Source organism: Xyrauchen texanus, chromosome 29 (assembly GCF_025860055.1).
Source record: "Xyrauchen texanus isolate HMW12.3.18 chromosome 29, RBS_HiC_50CHRs, whole genome shotgun sequence".
NCBI lineage: Eukaryota > Metazoa > Chordata > Actinopteri > Cypriniformes > Catostomidae > Xyrauchen > Xyrauchen texanus.
The window spans coordinates 37,717,153-37,741,894 of NC_068304.1; the positions used below are offsets into that span (position 1 = coordinate 37,717,153).

The 24,742-nt window shown below is 37.9% G+C and overlaps 1 protein-coding gene across 1 annotated transcript; it reads right to left on the reverse strand.

Annotated features, from left to right (window-relative positions):
- Positions 1-4,982: 4,982 nt before the first annotated feature.
- On the reverse strand, positions 4,983-24,494 carry LOC127622692 (programmed cell death protein 10-A-like). The gene is made up of 8 exons (XM_052096725.1): positions 24,388-24,494; positions 19,031-19,200; positions 16,622-16,675; positions 12,746-12,863; positions 11,569-11,695; positions 8,887-8,965; positions 8,686-8,768; positions 4,983-5,548 (listed from the first exon to the last, which is right to left on the reverse strand). The coding sequence occupies exons 2-8, from the start codon at positions 19,118-19,120 to the stop codon at positions 5,467-5,469; spliced, it is 633 nt and encodes a 210-aa protein (XP_051952685.1). The 5' UTR covers positions 19,121-19,200; positions 24,388-24,494; the 3' UTR covers positions 4,983-5,466.
- Between the last annotated feature and the right edge of the window lie 248 nt (positions 24,495-24,742).

A 24,742-nucleotide genomic window follows, 5' to 3' on the forward strand; every position in this document is an offset into this window, starting at 1 on the left:
ACAAAGACCATAAAAACGTGGTCTCGAGACAGAGTCAGAGTTCGGTCTCAAGCACTACAACACTGGGTAATTCTGAAGCATGACTCCACAGACTTCAATGTATTCGGCATGCTGACACAAGTGATGTACATTCCCTTTTAAATGGCTGTTCACACCAAAGACGTTCCTGCTGTAAATGCTTTGCAACGTAACAAATAAAACAGAATGCAGGTGTCTCAGGACGCTTTTTTAAATAAGTTCAAGTACCTTTAACTTGGCACGGCAACTATAAAACGTAACGCTCCACAAGAGACTGAAAAAAACAAAGGTCAAAGACGTCTGTCCAGCATATGTTTAAATAGAAAACAATTGAAAAACAGCACAGATGGATACAAAAACCTGTTTGGTGTGAAAAGCCTAAGGCAGCTAGATGTCCACCATTAAATGAAATCGAAAATAAAATGATTTAATAAGTTAACAAATAATCAACATGTGGACAAACAAAGAAGGGGGCGTTATTCCACGATGGAGCAGGGTTTGCCCCCGGAAAAGATTTGATGACAAGGCAACTGAGAGGCGCCTTGACAGGCAGTGAAGTGCTGACAGCTTCTGAAACACTTGCACGCTAAAGTAAGCGCTTGAGAGTGTTCATTCTAAAAAGTTGCGTCATGAGTGACAAGGTTAAAACCCGCAGAAGAAATGAGCTTTTCTTATATAATTCAACAGGAGTGCTTCTATGTGTTTAGAAGGGGGAAAGAGAGAGAGTTGAATATGATCTTCCATATAAGCGAGACGTTAAAACTCTTAATTGCCCTATTGAAACTCATTGCGTGTGACATCAAAAAGACATAAAAGGGGAAAAAAGCCAGTGAGGCATCTCCTTGATTAAGGGCTTAATAAAATGGCTCTGATTTGCATATTAATTGATATGCGGGTAGCAGAGAGTGACCAGGGATGCAAGCTGTCTGGATGTGGCTGAGTCCTTCAAATTCAAACTCTGTCTAATGTCGACCCTCACGGAGTCGCAGGACACATCAAATGATATTTAGACACGTTGACAGTGATGTGTTCACCAGCTGCTCTGGCCTACTCTGCAAATGTATGCAAGTTTAATCATACCCACAAGACAACAGGAACTTGTCAAAATGACAAAATATGAAGTAGAAATATGACAATGTTGGAGTTTACCTCAGCAGATCCAGACTCTGGACCAAATATCAAAAGCAAAATTGATGGATTTTGTGGACGGTCAACCTTACTGTAAAAATCAAAAGATACTCTAGGCACCATTTGTGGATTGATCCTGCAGGTACTTTAAAGGAGCCTCAAATATTTCTTCAAGTCCAAAGTCTTCAAGCAACAAGAAACAGTATATTATAAGGGTATGTAAGTGCCTCAAAGCCTTTTTCTTATGATGGGGTTACTGAAGGAACCATTGACAGTCCTTGAAATTCTTTTGAGTTCATGCAAGAAATGAAGAGTGCATTTCTCAGAGAACTAAAAGGGTGTCTGGAGGATCTCCAGAGGGTTTCACCAGATTAAGGTGAGGTCATCTTTCCACACAGCCAACATACCCTTGAACAGATACTTAGGGTGATGGTTTGAGGTGCGTAGGTATGAAGTGAGGATTGTCTTTCTGTGAGTGGATTGCAATTGATGGAAAAACTTCCAGCAAAGCAAAAGTGTGGCCTTAGCATGCTCTTGCTTCTTTGACAATACATGGATGACAAAGGAGGACAAGCATACCTACACTGTAAAAATAAGATACTTGAGGCACCATTTGGGGTTCCTCATCTGCCATACCGGCTGATCCCTCTGGAGATCCTCCAGACACCCTCTATTAGTTCTCTGAGGAACTCAAGTTCCAGCAAGAACCCTATGGACTTTCAAAAGTTCCTTCACTTACCCAATCATGAGAAAAAAAAAAGGCTTTGAGGCACTTGCAATATGTTTTGAATATATTCAACCAATCTCTCCTATGAAGCCATTCTGGTGTAGAACTTTGAACCAGCTGATTCAAACACGCTTTATCAAACTGGACTTAAAAATCACAGCTGCTCACGTTGAAATATTCACTCTCTCACAAAGAGTAATTGCATCTTTACAAAGTCCCTTTGCGGTCAGCTGATGCTACAAACACTACACTTCCCTCATGGTCTCAGTGGTTTCAACTCACAGCAGATGTCAATCAAAGTCTAGTGGAAAAGAAGGACGTTTCTTTGGGACACAAGTCCAAGAGTTCATGCTGGGAGAAGATGCATTATGCATAATGGCAACAAGGAGAACACCTGAGCAGAAACGGGGAAGGCATGCTGTGAATAAGGGATGATAGACGCACTGCAGTATGACAGTCATGGAAAGAAGAATCTCCAGAGCGACGACAAAGCACTTCTGATGCAGAACACTGCACAAATATGATAGGTACATCTATAGTGTTTTCTTACAGATGTGTAGTGTTTAGATCTTTTTCAGTGTATGATTAATGCTGTTAGATGAATGGTCAGTTGTCTCTAAAACAATGTTCCTCCTCAAGTTTTGTCACTGAAAGTGCTAGTTTATGAAGAACCCCTTGTTCTGTAGTACTTGGTTGAGCGAAGGACTTTCAAGTCAATTGTATGGAGTTACAAAACAAAGCCATCATATTTTATTGACCAATTCAAAATTTATCATCAAGGTATGAGGGTCACAAAGGGAAGGAAGCAATATAATAAAAATCAAAAGATACTCATTAGGTGCTTTTCCATCATTGGGTCAAAGGGTTTACGCTGCTGGATCAGGCTGTTCTTCCTGTACCAATCCAGGCTCGTTGACAGCGTTACGGTTACTTTTTCCATTGTGGTGTTGCAAAATCAGGGTTAGAACTGACCGAGCAAATGCATCTTCATTTACATTTACATTTATTCATTTGGCAGACGCTTTTATCCAAAGCGACTTACAAAAGAGGAAGAACATCAGCGAATCATCTTAGGGAGACAGTGGTACAAAAAGTGCCATATTACAAAGTTTCACTATCATCATAATAGTACACAAAACAGATTTAAGTGCAACAAGAAATGTAAATATATATATATTTTTGTTTTTTCTTCACTAAAGCCATTTAACCAGCACGGTTCTCTGTCCTGAGTAGTAAGCTAACCTTGCTGAGAAATCAGTCAGTAAATATTTGTAATTGTTCTGAATAGCATTTCCAGGTGGAAATGCTACTGGAAACATTACAGATCTTGTTCAGTACCATTCGGCCCGATGGTAGAAAAGTACCTGTAGCCACACTGGCAGAACCCCTTGGAAAACCTGTAATGTACCCTTGCAAAAGGGCAGCTCTCTGACGAACATAGAAAATGGAACTCTTTTAGTTCCTACAATAATTGTAAACACTGTCACTAGTTCCTCCTGTAATCCCATTATAAAATAAAAGTTGAGGCAGTTGAAATAAAGTATTTTGAAGTTCTTAGTACACATCAGGATATTTAAGGCACTTTGAAAAGGGTGTCTGTCTAAATGTTCTCCCTTAGTCTCAAAGGGTTCCACCAGTGTGGCAAACAAAGGAAGCCTAAATTGTGCCTCAATTATGTTTTAATTCATACAGGGAAGGCCAGCACTTTAGTACTTATAGGTTGCAAGAAATTTTTTTCAAAGCAACCATCTACCTGAAGTGGGAAAACTGTTTAAAGTATTTGAATTGCCCAAATGTGTTGTGCAAAGACTTCACATCACCCATAGCCTAGTTTCAAAATTTTAAAGACACAAATAAACCTGGTTTAAAACAGGACCAATACACATAACCCTATGCATAAAGTGGTTTCAAAACTGCCCCAATCTTTAGGGCCTTCCATGGTGATGTGGAATAAAGCAAGATCTCGAATTCAAGCCCAATCCAAGAATGTCTTTAAACTCCTAGAATAAGGAGGGTATTTCCATGACAGATGGGTGTTCGCTGTCCTTTTCTGCACATCGCGGCACCGTTTTGTGGTCCGTTCTGCATAACACGGCGGCTAATTTTTGCTTATCGCGGCCCATTCGGCGGCTGACCCATTGGCCCGCTCGGTTCTACCGATGGTCATTTACCTGAATTCACAGGTTGACCCATTGGCCCGCTCGGTTCTACCGATGGTCATTCTGCCCATGATCGTCCCACCGGGAAAATGCCCGGTATGGCAGATTACCAGTTCAGCCCTGGCCACCTGTCAAAGTCTGTGTACAGCCTTGCACAAAGATAATGCACATTTTCCAAAATAAAAGGGAAATGTAATAAATAAATAAATAAAAACCATTGTATATTATTTGCTAGCATTAAATCGTAATACATAAAGTGTGAATTCAGCTAAATTTGACTTCTTTTTGATAAAGCAGCTCATACAGTGAGGTGTACACCCAAAAATATAATTTCTGTCATAATTTTCTCACTCTCATTTAATTTGAATGAAATAGGCTCCATCTTTTCATAACAATAACAGTCGTTAGAAAAGATGAACATGCTTTCTTCATAGCGCTCATGAAAGGGCAACGGGCGTTAAGACAGTCACTGAAAAATGGCTTAAATTGTTGGTTATTTTCACCAAAGAAGAGACTTATGGAGGAATATGAGTCACAAATTGCATGAACCATTTGTTAAGCTTTAAAGTGAGGCACTTTCAACGGTCATTGAATCGAAAAGACGGTCTGCGTCTGTGATATTCATTAAAACATCTCCTTTTGTGTTCCGCATGAAAAAGGCATGCGGGTTTGGAATAGTCGGGGTGGACAGTTCCTTCAACAGCTATAAATAATCTGAATTAGCCGACTCTAACCTCCACAAATAGCGACAGGATTTGAAATGAGGTCAATGATCAACAATGACCGAGTTCAGTGTTGAACTTTAATATTTAGGGTTAAGGGTCAAATTGAAACCCCTAACCCAAAGTATGAGATATAACAAAAAAACAAAAGCTGTAGCAAGCACCACTACATATGTGCTAAACTATGACGAAAGAAAAAGAATCCAAACAAATCCAATTGAAATCTTTCCAACATGTGCGATGTTTATTTGAACAATTCCGTTAACAAATGTCTATTAAATATACATCTCTCATTCAAGTTCCAAGCATCAGAGTAGACAGATAAACTCCAGCTTTTACAAGCGCCTTTGAATTGCCCCACGTCTTGCCCCTTTAAAAGGCCCCCATGCTTTTGGCTCTCATGGACTGACTGGACAAAATGGGAGGTGGGAAGAAAAAAAAGAAAAACATCGGAAGCGAGACAGAGGGAGAAAACAAGCGAGAGCATCTCCATAGCGATAGCATGACTGTAAAGCTCAGCATATGAGGAACACTGGGCTGTCAATCCAGTTTATGAAGAACATTATATGTGGGGTTAGAAATGATTTTAGAAGCCATCTTGCCTTACGTGTTACTTCCACTAGACGAGAATCATAAATTACAGTCCAAAGGTTGTTTTTTTACATTGTTCATATAAAGAATATTTAAAAAATAAAATACACTTCTATAACTCCTATGCAACAGTTTTGAAGGTCTGCAGTATCAAGTTGGTTTGGTGAATAAGCCTGTTGGCACTGGCAAACACGTTTATTGCCCTGAGAGAAAGGTGGAGAGAAGAAAAAAAAAAAAAAAAAGTTACTTCTGAAACTTAATATTTGATTTACATCTACAGTGTTATAGATATATTATTTCCCATGATTACCATGGCATGCTTTGATATCGGCATAAAAGATCACAAACACTATACAATGTCATTTCCATTATGAACTATTAAACAATTTAACGCAAGGAAGACCACAAGATATAAAAAAGGGGTTCTTGCTAGGGCTGGGCGATATGGCCAAACAAAATGATCACAATATTTTTTTGATGTCGTTCGAGATCAATATTTATCACGATATACATTTCATATCATTAATGGGAGCAGAACTGCATTTTACATGTTTACTTGTTTGCTTTCAAATAAACCCCATAGGGTAAACTACCTTTAAAGTTCACCCAGTTTAGAATTTAATCCTAAATAAAGTGTGTGACCTCTTGGTGATGAAATTTAGCCAATTTCATTATCTTCAGCTGATGTTCGACTCCACTGACTTTCTTGTGAAGTTTCATTGTCCAGCACAGTCGGTGGTGGTAATGCACCATAAACAGGATAGCCAATTGGCAATAAACATCCCCAGAAAAAAAAAAACGTTCTTTCCTGTGGCAGCGCTATGCATCATGAAAAAAGTTTAAAAGTTAACTACGGTGCTTGAAAAAGTATTTGCCCCTTCCTGATTTCTTCAATGTTTGTGTATTTTCCATACTAAATTGTTCTAGATCTATAAATGAGATGCAACAACCCGAGTAAACACAAAATACAGTTTTCAAATATGTATATATTTTTTTTTGTTAACAACTGTTTAATGAGTTTTTCTTTTTTAAAATCAAGAAAATACAAAGCAAAAAGCAACTATACAAATCTAGATCCCACCCCACCCCTGGTAGACTTCAAGAAAATAACAATAAAATCAAAACATAGAATGTAGACTCCATAAAAATAAAAAATAATAAATAAATAATAATATTAATAAAATAAATAAATTACATGGATGTTAAAAAGGTTGATACACTATCAAAAGCAGCATGCCATAAATTCACAGTCTTAACATTGGATCCATGCATACGAGAAGTTGAGAGTTCCTCAAATATATATTTTTAACTGAAGCAAAAAGGTTATCCAACACCTATATCACTCATGTGAAAAACTAACTGCCCCCTTAAACTTAATAGCTGGTTGTGTCAACTTTAGCAGCAACAACTGCAACCAAATGCTTCTGATAACTGGAGATCAGTCTTTCACAACACTGTGGGGGAATTTTGGACCATTCTTCATTACAGAACTGCTTTAGTTCAGACACATTGGAGGGTTTTCAAGCATGAATTGCCCATTTAAGGTCCTGCCACAGCATCTCAATCAAGGTTCAGGTCAGAACTTTGACTTGGACACCCCAAAACTTTAATTTAGCTTCTTTTGAGACATTCAGAGGTGGACTTACTCCTATGCTTTGGATCATTGTCTTACTGGTTAATCCAGTTGCGCTTGAACTGTAACTCTTAGACTGATGACCGGACATTCTCCTTTAGGATTTACTGGTAGAGAGCAGAATTCATGTTTCCTTCAATTATTGCAAGTCAACCTGGCCCATCACACTACCACCATCATGCTTGACCGTAGCCATGTTGATCTTTTTGTGGAATTCAGCGTTTGATTTACACCAGATGTAACGGGACCCCTGTCTTCCAAACAGTTCCACTTTCGACTAATCCGTCCACAGAACATTCTCCCAAAAGGTTTGAGGATCATCAAGTTGTGTTTTGGCAAATTCAGACAAGTCTTTTTGTTCTTCTGTGTTAGCAGTGGTTTTCGTCTCGCCTCTCTTCCATGGATGGCATTTTTGGCCAGTGTCTTTCTGATAGTGGAGTCATGAACAGTGACCTTTATCGATGCAAGAGAGGACTGCAGTTCCTTGGATGTTGTCCTTGGCTTTGTTTGTGGATGACGACGACTTTCTAGATGAGTCGTTTCTGTGCTCTTGGAGGAATCTTGGAAGGTCAGCCACTTCTGGGAAGGTTCAATACTGTGCCAAGTTTTCTCCATTTGGAGTTAATGGCTCTCACTGTGGTTCTTTGGAGTCTCAGAGCCTTTCTGTATTTCAATCACCTTTTTCCTCATCATTTCTGGAATTTCTTTCGACCTTGGCATAGTGTGCTACTGGGTGAAACCTTTTAGCCAACATCATGCTGCTGAAAAAGTTCTATTTAGGTGTTGATTTGATTGAACAGGGCTGTCAGTAATCAGGTCTGGGTGAGTCTAGTCCAGCTGAACCCTATTATGAATGCAGTTTCATAGATTTGGGGATTTAGTAAATAACGGGGCAAATAATTTCCACACAGGCACTGTTGGTATTGGATAACTTTTTGGCTTCAATAAATACAAATATCATTTAAAAATTGAATTTTGTTTTTATTCAGATTGCCTTTGAGTTATGTCAGATTTTGTTTGAATTTTTTAAACACTTTAGTATGAGATATACACAAAAACAGAAGAAATCAAGATGGGGGCAAAAACTTTCACAGCACTGTAAATTGTACATAAATAAACAGCAATGGTGTTTGTGTCAGAGCTGTTGTTGTGTTCAGTGGACAGCTGTTGTACTGCATTGTCAGCGCTATCTTGTTCATTAACACAACAATATTAAAATAGCCGGATTGCTAGCTGCTACCGAGCATGGGCTGCGTTTCCTAAAAGCATCGCAAGCTTAAGTTGATCATAGAGACCACAGACGCCAACTCTACTTAGGCTTACGATGCTTTTGGGAAACGCAGCACTAATTGGTTCCCATTATCGCAGAGCTACCTGCTAATCCTTCCTAACAGGCTGATTTAATGTCTGTGATTCAGTTAGCTCAGTGGTTTTTTGATGAACGTCTTGCATTTCTACTTCTACGTCTACTTCATTACCTTACACTCCTTTGAACGCCCCCGTTGAGAACCCCTGAGTTACCTTGCTGTGTGTATTACTTTGCCGAACTGCTTGCATTTTTAGTGACGCATACCTGATCCGATCATCTAGGTATAGAACATAGGCTAAAAGTTTATTATCGATATAAAATTTTCTTTTCCTGATTAATATTGATATTGTTTTAATCGCCCAGCCCTAGGTCTTGCAATGAAATAAACACTTCCATACTTTCCGTCTTTGAAATATGTTTTCAGAGTGTCGCTGAAGCTTTTTGAGTGTTTCACAAACTCTTTCTTCTGATGCTCAAGTGCCTGGATAAAACAAAACCGTTTGTTTCCTTCAGTAGGTGAAAGATTATTTTGTATTCAGTATCCCGAATAAATCATCTCATAAAATGCATATTATAGTGTGTGTAAAAGAGTGACTCACCCTTCTGTTTTGGTACTGGTATTTTCTGAAGACATTGTTGACTGTGTCCAGCAGTTCTTTTATGGCACTGGCAATGTCTCTGTGAACACCAAATAATTGTATGTTTAGATATGCAGCACTGTTATTTCAGATTTCACTCTCTTATCCTTCTTATAAACACCTGTATACATTCAGTCGGAGTTTGTCAGTGCTTTTCATGTGCTTAATAGAAATTACTTTTTTTTTTTAAAGTAACAGTTCACCCAAAAATGAAAACTCTCTTATAATTTACTCGCCCTCATGCCATCCCAGATATGCATGACTGACTGACTTCTAGCAGAATTTTAGGATTTTAAGCTGCAAAAAGCATACAAAGACCACATAAAAGTAATCCAGTGGTTTAAATCAAGTCTTCTGAAGTGATAGGATCATTTTTGGGTGAGAACAGACCAAAATATAACTCCTTTTTCACTATAAATCTTGACATCAGCAGACTCCTTGGCGATTATGATTTCCAAGCTCGATTACGCTTCCTAATGCAATCTAGTGCTCTGCGTCTAATCGATCTTTAAATCAAGATGGTGCCTAGAGACTTCAGTGGCACGATGTACCATTAAAAGTGTTACATTCTGGTCTGTTCTCACCCAAAACCAATTGCATCACTTCAGAAGAAATTCATTAAACCACTGGCGTCTTATGGATTACTTTTAATCTGCCTTAATGTGCATTTTGGTGCTTCAAAAGGTCTGGTCACCATACACTTGCATTGTATGGACCTACAGCGCTGAAACATTCTTCTAAAAATCTACCGTACTGTTTGTATAATTTAGATTTTCTTTTGAGTGTTTTCTATAATCTCTGGGAGCCACTGAGCTCAGTGTGAGCAGTGCGGCAAAAATAGCCTGAATGCCGAAACTATCTGCTCACTGCCGCATCACCTCACGACTCACACTTGCAGTGTAAACAGAGTCATCTGTTAATATGGGCACAGAAACGAAAATGCGCCGCTCACGCCTCGCTCACGGAGGATGTGTGAACCCGGCGTAAATAATGAGATAATGTTAATTTTGGGGTGAACTATTCTTTTAATAAATGCCCCTGGTCTTATTGTGAACCATTCACAAAATCTTAATTTTTTCTGCCAATGTAACTAGGGATGTGCAAAACTACAGATGTTCACTTCATATTTTTTGGGTATGAACTGCAGCCCGATTATGTCATCAACGCAAGTACACCTGGCAGCTGTTTAACACTGTAACTAGGCAACAACTCAGAAGACATCAGCTTCACCACAAAAACGTTACATGCACAAAATTACAATTATGTTTGTCTGCCCCGGATGCATTGAATGCGCAATGATATGAAGAATATTAGCATTTGTCTGCCGCAAGCCCAAGGTCTCTTTGCAAGAGATGTGAAGAATGTGGGCTTCTCTCTGAAAGGGATTTATCTGCACACAAGCAGGTATGAGAAATGCATTAAACTATATTAATTGCGATCGTGAGCCTGCAAAGATGCAAATTATACATCATCAGTACCGGTTCACTTCCGCGATTTCATATGATTGCATTCAAATCTGCAGTGAACCACAACGGAGTTCACATGAACCATACCCCAGTCCCAGTAGCAGTTCTAGGTTGTTTGGCGCCCTGGGCGCCTTCAATCCATCTTTAACTCACAAAAACTCTCGTATTAATAAAGCTGCGTATTGCCAATTTTCTTCACGATAAGAAATGCACAGTGACATACATTATGATTCAATAAGTCTCGAGCAATCACGTTATAATCTAGCTGCATTAAGCATGAGGATGAGTGTCCTGTGACAGTGTTCATCAGCTGGGTGCAGTTTCAGTGTCTCCCCCTTAGATCGGGACATTCACTCAACTCATAGAAGAAGCGCTGACCGCACAAAGAAAAGTTTCGGAGTTTGTAGTTATTTACATGATCTGCTTCCGTATTATTTGAACTTTAATAAAGCTATAACGCATTAAATATAACTGAATTAAAAGATGTAACGCCGGGGTGTTTCCTGTAAAGACGCTCGACATGCAAGTTTTGCTTCAGTGGAGCGGCAGTTCCAGCTTCACTTATTCCACAATGAGAGTGCTTCTGTATTTACTTACTCTGTATTTTTGCATTATAATTTCCTCATACTTTGCGATCTACATCACCTGAAGCTGTGAAAGTTTAGAGTGCATCTGGACTGTGATCTGTGTAATTCTTCCACTCCTGTCAGGTGTGAGCTGCAGTGCTGCTCTCACACGTCCTCATTAGTTTCATATCATCTCAAGTTACGTTAAATGAGATCAAACCACTATTCAACAAAAAACTGTCAATTTTTTACTGTCGATGTTGTCGAGAACGTCGACTAATCGTTTCATCCCTAGTGCACACCAGAGTTTGAATGACGTCAAAGTTCGGTTTCTTTGGGTGGTGTGAACGCTGTTTGCCGAACTCGGGTGCGCACCAAAAGTGATAGTGTGAACGCACCCTAAATAAACCTCCTTTAATGCACTGTTGCTAACAACATAACAACTTAATAAATTAATCTACATCCAGTATACATAATTTCCCACTGAAGGCCTATTCTGTTTTACTCAAAATTGCAGGATTTAAATGTGTTGCAAACGTCTTATGTTTTTAAAGGCTGACTTAAATGTAAGGAAACAAAACTCAAGTCACATTAAAAAACAAAACTCTCACTTGATTGTCTGCAGGAAACGGACTCGGTCGTTGATTTCATCTGGGATTTTGCTGAGGATCTGTTTTAGTGCACGAGCTCTTTCATTCAGGTCCTGGAACTCCCGCTCAGGCCTGTCAACCATGTACTCTACACACAAAGAACACACCCACAGGAAACAATCAGTAACCATGGTAACAAATGTTGACTTTCATCTAATGACCGGTCATTCAAATACCAAAGCAGAACATTTTAGGGGTAGTTCACACAAAACGGAAAATTCTGTCATCATTCACTCATTCACACATCATAACTTCACGCTGTTCCACACCTGTACGACTATCTCCTGTGGAACACAAAAGGAAATGTTTGGCAGAATATAAGCATAAGTCACCATTTATTTATTATTACTGTACATGGTAAAAACACACAAAGAAATTCATATGGGTTTGGAACCACATGAAGATGACTAAAATCTTCTTTTTTTTTGGCTGAATTTCTTTTTTACTATTTTTAAGAGGTAATCATGACTGATAACGTCTACATTACAAATGCTGAAATGTAAAATAGACTGAAGAGATCTCTATTCCAACCCTAAAACTCTATAACATCCGGTAGAATCCTGCAATTCAGTCAGTCTAACTAACGCAGTCAGAAGTGTACATGGATGAATTACTGTTGAAACAGCAAAGCTAGGATTACAGAATGACAATTGGTTTTGATCGAATTTCAAGGTAAATTCAGAATTCTTCACAGTTTAAATCAACACAAGTGAGCAGTACCCGGAAACACCCGGCGTGTCTGTGCATTCATTAGCAGTATAAATCCAAATGTGTCAATAAACACTTGCGAAAAGGAAGAAATTAAATTACGAGGGAAAGCACATTACCGTCCCAATTGTTTTTTTAATTCATGAGGAAACAGCTCCCCCCAGATACAAGAGGTGGCACTTTTAAAAAGACTTTTAATTGCAAACAATACAATAGGAAGGAAAAAATTACTTAATATCAAATTAGTTTCCCCTAGACTGCAATACGATTCAATGGAGACCTCTCTTTTGCAGGTCTCATAATTCGAAAAATCTTTGTAAAATATTCGAGTTAAAAAAATAATATATACATAAATCTCAAAACAACAAACTTCTCCTCTAGGATACAGCATGTCTCTCTCATTCTCCAAAAATTGAACAACCCAACGCACCTTCAACATCATCAGCAGCCATGCGTAATAAAGACTCAGTGAAGTTGATCTCCACGTTCTTCTTCTCCAGAATCTTCATGATGATGTCCTGAGTCAGTCCGGGATTCTCCTTCTCTGCCTAACACAGACCGAAACACAGAGCACAGGTCAGTCCAAAAGTTTTGTACGTTTGTTTTTTAACACCATGCCAGCTTTTATGGCTATTCATAAACTGTAATCAGGTTACATTATAATAATAAGAATAGGGAAAAAACTAATAAATACCAGAGTTTAAATTGCATTTTTTTAATACAAATTCGAACCCTGATTCTGGACTTTGTTAAAAACCCTTTTAAAGGTGTCAGTAAAATACAAAATAAAACAAATTCTCAGATCACTAGACATACCACAGCCCAATAAATATATGCAAATGAATTTGAAAAATCAATCAAATAAAATCAATACATTTTGCTCAGTCCAAAAGAACCCCATCTAAAACAACCACTAGGGCTGGGTGATAAAAAAAAAAAAATCACAATTTATTTTCAATTACGATTTTGGCTTATAACGATTATAAAAACAAGCTAATCAAAATAAAAGGATGGTGTCGCATTCCGTTTCGCAATGAAACACCCCGGCGTTATATCTTTAAAGCATCCTTTATTTAAGTTCATAATAACGAAGCGGGTTATGAAAATAAACTCTGTGCGGTCTGCGTCGCATCTTTGAGTTACGTGAAGTGACCGGGGAAGAGATTGAATCTTCTCCCGGCAGATGAACACTCTGGCGCGGGGACACTTGTCGCCCGTGTGCGTTTGTTGCAGCTAGATTATAACGTGATTGCTCGCGACATGTTGAATCAAAATATATGTCACATTCACTGTGTGTATCTTATCAAGAAGAAATCGGTGATACACAGCTCTATGAAGAAGTTTTGTTTTTGTGAGTTAAAGATGGTTCAAAGAAGTGAACATAAAGGTGAGAGCGTAGTCTTCGCCCATTATACACTGGAACAAAATACGTATCTGATCAGTCTTTTTTGGCTTGTATTTTGCCCAAACTAATATCTAAAACTCTTAAAACAACATACATTTACTTTAGGAGCTATACTGCATTAGAAAAATGTGTTATTGGAGAATTTTGAATACAATATTTAATCAGTGCTCGACATTAACGCTAGTCAGCGCTTGTCCAGGACAAGTGGATTTTTAAAGGAGGAAGTGAACGCTAATTTTTCTTGCACGACCGGACAAGCAGACTGATTAAAACGGCAATAACGAAAAAAATATTAAAGCGGCTATATTTGCAGCCTAGGCCTGTGTCACTTATTAGAAAGCTCATTCTTATTCTGCTGTTGAAAATAATCCAGAGCATGTCATTTTATAATTCGCTAGCAATCTAGTAACAGCTGTGCCCTGTTTGATTGACAGGTGGCGTATGTGTGTGTGCTGAACATGCACATGTGTTCTGAAAATGCTTGCACTAATGTGCACTTGAACGGTCAAATACATTTCAAAATTCTGCAAAAATGTCCATCTTGGGGAGTTGTTCATGTAAACACAGAGAGTGATGTTTAAAGTGAACACAAACAGTGTATTTTTAATGACGTTTTGTATTCAAATGTCAAACTTGTAAGTATAAATATAAGCTATTAGACCGTTTGCCATCTAGTGTGTCATTATAACAATCAAAACACTCACTTGACTGGGTAACTTTAGTAGCTTTAAAATGTATTAATGAATTATAATCATAGAGTGAAGACCAGTAGTAGTTTAATGTTGCATTTAATTCTGAATGTTTACTTGAATACTTAATAGCCTACTGCTGTTAAAAAAGCACTGAATTTTCATGATTTGTATTTATATGTAGATCTTGCTGCAATAACATGATGAAAAAGTAGATCTCATTCCATAGATGTGTGAGCATCCCTGCTGATAATGAAATTTATTTGACTACCATATGTGACATAAAATAATGAGCATATGACAACAGCCTCCTCTAGGGCTGCAACTAATGATTATTTTGATAATTGATTAATCTAACGATTATTAGAATGATTTACATTTACATTTATTCATTTGGCAGACGCTTTTATCCAAAGAGACTTACAGTGCACTTATTACAGGGACAATTCCCCCGGAGCAACCTGGAGTTAAGTGCCTTGCTCAAGGACACAATGGTGGTGGCTGTGGGGATCAAACCAGTGACCTTCTGATTACCAGTTATGTGCTTTAGCCCACTACACCACCACTGCTTGTGTCCCAACTTAAAAGGTTGTATTAAACGTGCTTACTAACAATAAAGGGGAAAAAAATAGCTTTTAAAAATACCTCTAAATGACATTCACTGAATTAAAGGGGGAAAAATTGTTTTTATAAGTTTAATTCAGTAAAGAAATTTACTGCAAAAAAAATCCTATTGTTATCAAGTGTTTTTGTCTTGTTTTCCATTTAAAAATGTCTAAAAATCCTTAAAACAAGATGCATTTAAATGAGAAGAAACATAAGATATTTAGACTTGCTTTAAGAGAATGTATCTGAAATATACAGTAAGTGTATTTTTCAATTGTTATATTTGTGCGAGTGCAGCAAAGACAAAATATAATCAAGATCTTTTCTCTAAAAGCAAGTCTAAATATCTTATCTCAGGTCAATGCATCTTTTTTTTAAGAATTTTTAGATATCTAAAAATATTTGTATTTTTAATATTATATTTAACATTCTCAGATAACAAAATTTCCTTCTGCAGTCTAGCTGCTAAAAAAAAAAAATTACGTTGTTTTAAGAGTTTTAGATATTTATATTGGAAAACAATCCAAAAAAAAAAAACAAACGTATTTTGTTTTTGAAGAAACGTATAAACGTATTTTGTTGCCATGTATAATATAAAACTACACCTCTCTCACCTTTCTGTTCAATTCAATCCATCTTTAACTCACAAAAAAAAATAAAGCTGCGTATTGCACAGTGACATATTATGACTCAATAAGTCCAGAGTCATCACGTTATCGATAACGTCGACTAATCATTTCAGCCCTAGTATTCTCCCCTACCAAGTGCAGTTTACATTTCAAGTTCAAGGAAATCCTTTGTTTAAAAAGACATGTTTTGTTTTAAAGTTCAATAAATGCATGATGTTTCCAAAGTCAAGGAGTAATCGTGTTAAATAATTGTGATCTCAAAATTGACCAAAATAATAGTGATTATGATTTTTGCCATAATCGAGCATCCCTAACAACCACCATTTTTTAAAAAGAACAATATAACTGATGACAACTCTGAAGTCATGCATAGCATACCAGTATTTGGTTTCATAATTTGCCTAACTTATCAAATTCATCGAGTTTTGAAACTGGGTGACATCAGCCGAAAAGGAAAGTCATTTCAGAGGTGTAGCAAGTCAATTCATTTTTATGAAAAATCATGAAGACAAATATAGAAATACTAAGACAAATATATAACACGCACAGATGAATCATGCTCAATACGACCAGGAATGTTTATGAATTAAATAGAGTAAAATGTTGATTTGACACAATATAAGGGATACTTCACCCAAAAATGAAAATTCTGTCATCCTCATGTTGTTCCAAACCCATATGACTTCATTTCTTCCATTTAGGACTGACAGCCTCAGTCACCATTCACTTTCATTGTATGGAGAAAAAAAAAAAAAGATGACAAGAAAGTGAATGGTGACTGAGGCTGCCTAACATCTCCTTGTGGGTTCCATAGAAGACAAAAAGTCCTATGGCTATGGAACAACATGAGGGTGAACAAACAATGATAGAATTTTTAGTGTTGGGTGAACAATCCCTCTATAAAATTATCAAGTATACAAATCTCAACTCAAGATCTCTCCTGCTCTCGTAATGACCAGCACATCACGTCTTCTCACCTTTATGAAAGCCGCTCTCAGAGTCTGTGCTGCAGACATGTTCACTCTCTCCAGCTGTAACAAACACACACACTGGATTACGAGGACTCTCCATAGCCATAGTGTATTTTATACTGTACATACTGTATAGTCTATCCCCTAAACCTAACCCTCACAGACATTTTTACATTTTCAAAAAAACAAACATTTTGTATGTTTAAGCCTTTTGGTTCATGAGAATCCTTGATGTGTCCTCATAAACCCAGTTAATAGCATAATTACATGTGTACAATCTAGAATAGTGCTAGTGAATAGTCCTTGTAAACCATATATACCTGAACACACATTTATAGCAAGATAGAGTAGGCCATTTAGTTTTAGTGTTGCATCCATTATACACCGTCATTATCACCAGTGCCACATTACAAATGGAAATAGACTGTGGTGGGTGTGGGTTTTGCTTTAATTAGACATCTGAATAAATCCACACAAGTACATGTAGGTCTTGTTAGTAAGATGTGCTGTGTGTATCCATCAATGTAGGCGAGTACCAGAATTTGATTTCTTGACTTGATTAGCAAAATCATACAAATGTGATTTCAAAGTCTATTTTAACATGTGTTATTCCACATTCTAATTGAACGATCAAGCATTTTTGGTATAAGAATTTTGTATAATGACCACTTAACTCTTTAATTGACCATTGTTCCAAGCAACCGATTTCCTACACTGCTATGCTAGTTTTATGTCTCTTTCTTTTCACAGGATAAAATAATTTCAGCTCAATATTTTATATGGATATTAGGATATTTCCTGTCCATTTATTTATTAATTTAGCAAGTAGTCGTTCGATAAGTGGGATAAATTGTGCAACTAGAGGCACCAAACAGAATTGCAATAATGTGCAACAGTGCACTGACCGCCCACTTTTTCAGCAGTCTTGGTTCCAGAAGTATATTTCTCATTCATTTTTTTTCAATTGGGTTTTTATAAAATCCTTTAATACAGAGATGTAAGCCATGCACCAAACCAACCAGCTCCAAGGTGAAACACAAGATTGCAAGCTTTGATTTGAAGCAAAACATTTGATGAAAAAAAAATGCAAAAAGTAAAAGGTACAAGCAGGGCTGGACTGGTAATCTCGCATACCGGGCATTTTCCCGGTGGGCCGACGCACTTTGAGGCTGATAAGGGGCGGACCGGCCATCTGGAGAACCGAGCAGGCCAGTGGGTTGGCTGCGAAATGGGCCTATACAAGCAAAAATGAGCTGCCACGTTATGCAGAACGGACCACAAAACGGCAATATGCAGAAAAGGCCCGCAACTGGGTACAAGACTCTGTGCTTAACATTTTGAATAAGGGGAATGAACTACAAATCTCATGAAGAATTGCAAATGATGTAATGGTTAAAAATTATGGAAAATGATAAAACGTATGATCTAAAGTTAAATACAAGTATCAAGTATACGCCAGTAAGGTATAACCATGATGATGATCAGGATAGCAACAGGCTTACTGTACATTATCCTGCTTATTACACATCTACTAACCAAATAAATAAAAAACATGTTAAAGATTCAACCTATTACAAGAATACTTGCCAAATAAACAACTAAATGGATATGAAACATTGATTTGAGTTAAAATTATGAGAGAAGAAATATATCGCTAAATAAACGTTTATTTTGTAATTAATGACTGTCTGACTGCTCATTATGCATCTTATCACAAGACTACTTGCCAAATAAATGCGCATGAAACACTGATTTGGGTTTAATTATTTCATAAGATTACTTGTAGAGATCACAGAGTGATCCAGGGATCAGGAAAGATGGCTCGCTAAGCCCGGATGAGCAGTTTGATACCTGCATGCGCGGTTGTTACTGAGAAATATCAGACCCCTAGATGGCGCCATTCAGAATAGGTTATTCCAGAGAGCCGTGAAATATACATTGATTAACAACCTCATTGCTCAGGGTAGGTCTGACTTTATAGGCTTATAAATTTGTATTAATAATCGATTCCCTTATGTAGAAAATGAATGAGCCTTTTACTCCAGGAACCAGACTGTTGTGCTCTATCATGATAACTATAGCCTTTATCTTTAAACAATATTTATTAGATGGCTCAACTCCGTTCACTGGCTGGATTGACAACGAATCTTAATTTGTTTGTTGATTAAATACTGGGACAACCAGATCAGCCCTTCTCAGCATAAATATACAGAAGACTGCTGTGAGATTTGTGTGACTACACTTGAAGCAAAGCAAATTTAAAACTACAGGCCTTCCTGAGCATGTGGGTGTGCTTCATTTGCATCTGCAAATCCTCCATTCCTAAAACGTCTTTCTGTTTGTGTGTCTCAACACAACCATGTCTGAACGGAGCCAACCAGCGTATAAGCCACTCAAATACTGTTACCACCGTACCTCATTGAAGACAGGGTACATCACAGCGTAGAGCGTCATGGAAACCATCGAGGTCGCGTTGGCTTCATTCTTCATCTCTTCCATTGTCATCCTCAGCAGGGTGTGGAAGGGACGGGGTGGAGTGTCATTCACTCCTGGGGGGCTCGCGATGAGGGGGGCCCAGACGATCCCTAATACACAAGGGCACCATGAGGAAGAGATTATAAAAGGGTAGCGGTATTGCATTTCACAAGTAAGGAAATGACATTTTCAACCTGCGTTCAAATGGTAGACATGATAGCCATGGGAAAGCGCCAAGTTTTCCATGGAACCTGTGAGTTTTGGCCAATTTAGGCCCCTCAAGATTCAAGTATTAGTCATGTGCTGGGTGTAACAAAAATAAGTTAGTTGTTTTTTGTTAATAAGCTGGTCATCACACCAATGCCTTTATGATTACAATGTTATGAAATAGCCTTCTGAAGCTGTGGATAATTGTGGATTATATCCCTTGATATCATAACTGCAGTTAATTCCGATTAATGGAATTACATTAATCGGAATTATTAACTATAGTGCAGAATAATTACATTATTCTGCACTATAGTTAAACTACGTGTACTAGCTTTGTGTAGGATACATCCAAATCAAGCAGAGAACTGTTTCTAATTTACTTTATTACTGGTTTACATATTAATAAGTCAAGACAGTGTCTAAATTAACAAGCAGCGTGAAACACTAAAATGATATTCAAATAATAACATTAAAATAATTAATAAATGGTTATTTTTGATAAAAATGGGTGTAGATCTAAATGGAATGCAGTAATTGACACTTCGCAATTAGTTAATTGTGGCAGCTGTAATTGAATTCATGAATATTTATTTATAGCTCTTTTAATAAAATGTTTCAAAAAAAGAGTTTTGATAGTATCTATATGCATCTCTTTCCATAACATGACCACCAAAGTATCATAAAAAGTAGCCCATAAGACTTGTGTGCTATAATGTTATAATGTTGTCATATAGTGTTTTTTTTTCCCCATCGTTTATGGAGATTCACAGACAATGTCAAAAGCCGCTTTTCCACTATCGGGCTAGTGCGAGCTAGGGCTCAATTTGCCAGCCGAGACCAATATCCACGGACCACGAGCCGCGAGCCCAAAATCAATCTGTATTCCCACCATCGGGCCAAAAGCCCTGCAGCGTTGACCTAAAACCCACTCTTAAGACGTCGATCTTGTGCCAATGTCACACTCCCCGCCCATTTCACAGCAAAAGGGAAGCTCAGGCTGAGGTATCATGATATCACGTAATCTAGAATATAGAGTTTATATTGTATGCAATAATTAGCTAGCTAGCAAGATAAGTTAGCGCTGACAACTCACCGACTGTAACTGCCATAGAGTCCCGAGTAGTGCTGCACGATTAATCATATCGCAATCGCGACGTCAGCCTGTGCGATTATATGACGGCAAATGCTGCGATTTTATTAAATAATAAGTGCATGTGTAGACGTGACAGCCCATTCTCTCTGAGAGCTGTTTGCCCATTTTCTACACCGCTAATAAAAAGATGACCAGTCAGTCTTAGTTTAGGGAGTGGCACGTGTGGTCATACGAGTTTCCGGTGTTCAGCGTGGCACTGAACTGGTGGTCAGAAAAAATAACACAGAAATATATACACACAACAACAACAACAGTTTTAGTGGTTTGACTGAGTGAACCACAATTTTATATCCAGTTTCCTTTTCAAAAGAGTTTATTCAAAGAAATGTTACATCCTGCTTAAATGTCCCTATTTGTTTGGACAATCTTATTTTCGTGAAAATATGTATGTTCTTATTTATTGTTCTATTTTATTTAGGTGTAATATTGAGAAAATAACAAGTTTGCAGTAATGCAAAGATATTATTAAATTTTTTTAAATATTTTAATTTGAAAACACTGTGCATTTACAATTGTTGTTGTTGCTAGTTAGTATGTTTGAGTTGAAAAATACACATTTCAGCATTATCAGTAATCTATTTGTGCATTTTTCTTGATAACCAAGCAAGTTGACTCATGTTAACATTTATTTATTATATCGCAATCGCAATATTAAACTCAATAAATCGCAATATGACATTTTCCCCAAATCGTGCAGCCCTAGTCCTGAGTGGTCTCTCCACTAACAGCGGACGATGTCTCAGCACACCGTTCGTGATCTTGAACCGTGGAAAGTTCTTCCTTTGGGCACGGCTTTGTCCATTGTGCGTATTAACGGATTTGTACTGTGCCAGCAATTTTTTTTATTATTCCCCGAGCATGAACAATTGCTTGCTGTATTCACAATCAGCAACTTTGGCAATCTTGGTGCGGAAACCACTGACCTAAGTCAGCGAAATTCTGCCTTTTACATTGACTGTGCCTCAATCCCCAGTTGGCCTTGTTTGGCGGGCCAAAGGCCATTGGCCCCAAGGAAGCGCCGAGGAGGCAAGATGAAGCCCCAGAAGTGACAGTGGGAACGCAACTAGCCCTGGCATGCACTAGCACACACTCTTTCAGCCCGATAGAGGAAACGTGGCTATTAAGAACTAGCCATTTGTACTTCCAAGTTTCACAGAAAAAATAACTGCATAATCCCAGACTTTTTCCTTTTTGAACACTTTCCCTGTTCAAAATCCACAAGAACATGCCACAGTATTTTTTTCTTCATCCGGCAGGTGTTAAACAATAGCGCTTGTTGTTATCTGCAGAAGGTCACGGCTCCTCTCAAACTACAAGGAACCTTACAAACCATTGAAAGTGGCACGCTTATCTCAATGCCACCGATTCAGGCTAATGGACAGGAGACAGTGAGTCACACTTTTTTATTCCCACCTGATCGGAAGGCCTTTGGCCTCGCTGTGGGAGGCGGCCTTATCTGGGTGACATTCACATAGAGCAATGTGACGTAACAGAGCAGGCCATTGCTTCAGTCAATGTCTGTAAATACCAGCACTCCCCTTATAAAGCATGGTTGCCAGGTTACATATGCATTATAATAACTCACCTTTTTACTCTTGACAAAGGCAAACCAACTCCTGATTCCTGTACCATCTCTAGTCAGAGTCTCAAATGGGTAACACCCTAACAGAGGTGAATCCTGTATCAGATATTATATTTTTAACTCAATTTAGTTTAAAGGTACAGTTCACCCAGACATTAAAGTTCTGTCATCATTTAGCCTCCTAAGCTAAGGCCTAGCACACTCAATTTTCCTGAAAGTTCAACTGGCAAGCAGTTATGAATCACCGAAACTAACTCAAACACCTCCTTTTGGGCCAGATTTTGTTCTAAATGACATACGTTTGTAGGAATTTGTTCATAGGAAGTGGGCAGAGGCCTTTACGCAGAATGTTAGCCTCAGTCACCATTCACTTTCACAGCACCTTCTAGCAATACAAAGAAAAAGAATGGTGACAGAGGTTAACTTTCTGCCTAACTTCTCCTTTTGAGTTCCACAGAGGGAAGAAAGCCAGTCTGTCTAACTGTAAAGAAGTCATACGGGTTCAGATCAACATTAGATAAGTAGGGGGCCTGTGTAGCTCAGAGAGTAAAGATGCTGACTACCACACCTGGGGTCGCGAGTTCGAATCCAGGGTGTGCTGAGTGACTCCAGCCAGATCTCCTAAGCAACCAAATTGGCTCAGTTGCCAGGTAGGGTTAAGCAACATGGGGCAACCTCCTTGTGGTTGCTATAATATGGTTCTCGCTCTCGGTGGAGTGTGGCAAGTTGTGCGTGGAGCCGTAGAGAATAATGCTAGGTCTCCACGGTAAAGCACTCAACCAGCCACGTGATAATATGTGTGGATTGACATCTCAGACGCAACTGAGATTCGTCCTACGCTACCTGGATTGAGGCGAGTCACTACACCACCATGAGGATTTAGAGGACATTGGGAATTGGGCATTCCAGATTGGGGAGAAAAAAAAACATTGGATAAGTAAATTACAGGATTTTCATTTTTGAGTGAGCCATCCAATTAACAACATTACTGGAAAAACTGATTCTACAAATTATTCACATCACTTTATGAACTGACGCAGTGGATTCATATGTCAATAGGACATTCAATTTTCCTAGGCATTTAGTTTCACCCCAAGAGTCTGCATTACATTGCCATAATTCAGTTGTTTATTACCAGTGACAGAATGATATCAAACAGGCGATTAATCATCTTAATTAACCAGATTTTGATATTATCGGCATTGGCCGATACCTGTGCCCAGTGTCAGTTTAAAAATGTACATACAGACTTGTCAATGGATAATCCATACTCACTATTTTTTATTTTTTATTTTAATTGGTATAGATTAAGTGCTCTTTTAAATGAGTCAAAATTAACTTATTTGTTATCATTATATTTTATATATATACTGTATATGAGCCTACTTTATTGTATCAGCCATTAAAAACACACATCGGCTGCACCCGGTTTATAATACAGCATTAAATGGTAATAAAAGATTAAATTTATTGTATTACTTTTAAATAAATTATCCAATTATTCCTGGATTATCTTCCATAAAAATGCAAGAAGAGGTTGTCAGCACATAAACATCTGGCTCATTTCAGCCCTGAATATGTAATTTTTATATTTGTACATTTATAAATCAATAACCAGTCAACATTAATAATTTAGTCCAGCCCAGTTTTTCAGATAAGACAATAACAAATACATGTACTATTTTATTGCAAGATGATTTATATAAATTTCTTCCACAATTATGGTAGGTACCATAGGTTAATAAGAAAACTACTATTAATATTCGCCTGTCATGCATCAAATCGAACGTTGCAACATTGTCACGTCAGATTCTATTGACAGATTCCTAAAAGATCAGTTACGTCACGTTTACGCAAAAATATAACGTCATTCATCAAAACCAACACACTGAAACCTAGTAACATCAGGCTGATATTAATGGCTTATTTACATCAATCAATAATCTCCTAAATTAGATTTGTATAAAAAATGGTATCAAACTGTGCCGTTTTAAAAACGTGATTTTCTAAACGTCCTGTGAAATGTTCTCTATTAGTCTCTAGCAGGCCTGATTTTGCTATCTTAAAAACTGATTAAACAGAAAAGCTTCAATAGAACCCGATTACTGATAAATATTGATTCGAGTCGGACTTCATGCGTTTGTAGAAAACATAACTTCAATCATATTCAAACATCATTATTTGAATGTTTCCAAGTATCTGATTTTTTGTGGTTAGCTGGTTTGCTAAAGACTCTTAGCTAGTAATTGCTGGTCCCAAAACAACTGTATGTTTCTTTTAAATAAAGACAAAGATAAATAAACACCGTTTGTGATATATTAAAGTTATAAACCGTATTTTAGCCGTTCCTACCTCTGTGAGTCTCAATCCGACTGCTGATTAGACTCGTTTACTCTTTTGAATATTTTCCTTTCTGTCTGTCTGGAATCGCTTGCGAAAGACGGAAGTTTCTGCATGACCAATATTAAGAATGAGGGGCGGGGCATTGTGGCGGTAAGCACCAATCAGAGGATAGTGTTGGAATAGGGCGATGTGAGGTGTGACGTTTTGTAGTCCTCTGAGAGACTTTCAAAACTGCGGTCCTGTGCGAAGCGGCTGGATAAAAAACTACAACGCCCTTAATACACTTTGTTAAACCCTACGACGCACAGTCAAAAGATTGTCGTCCGTTTCGTCCATTCACTGTTTTCTTAGAACGAGTCACGTA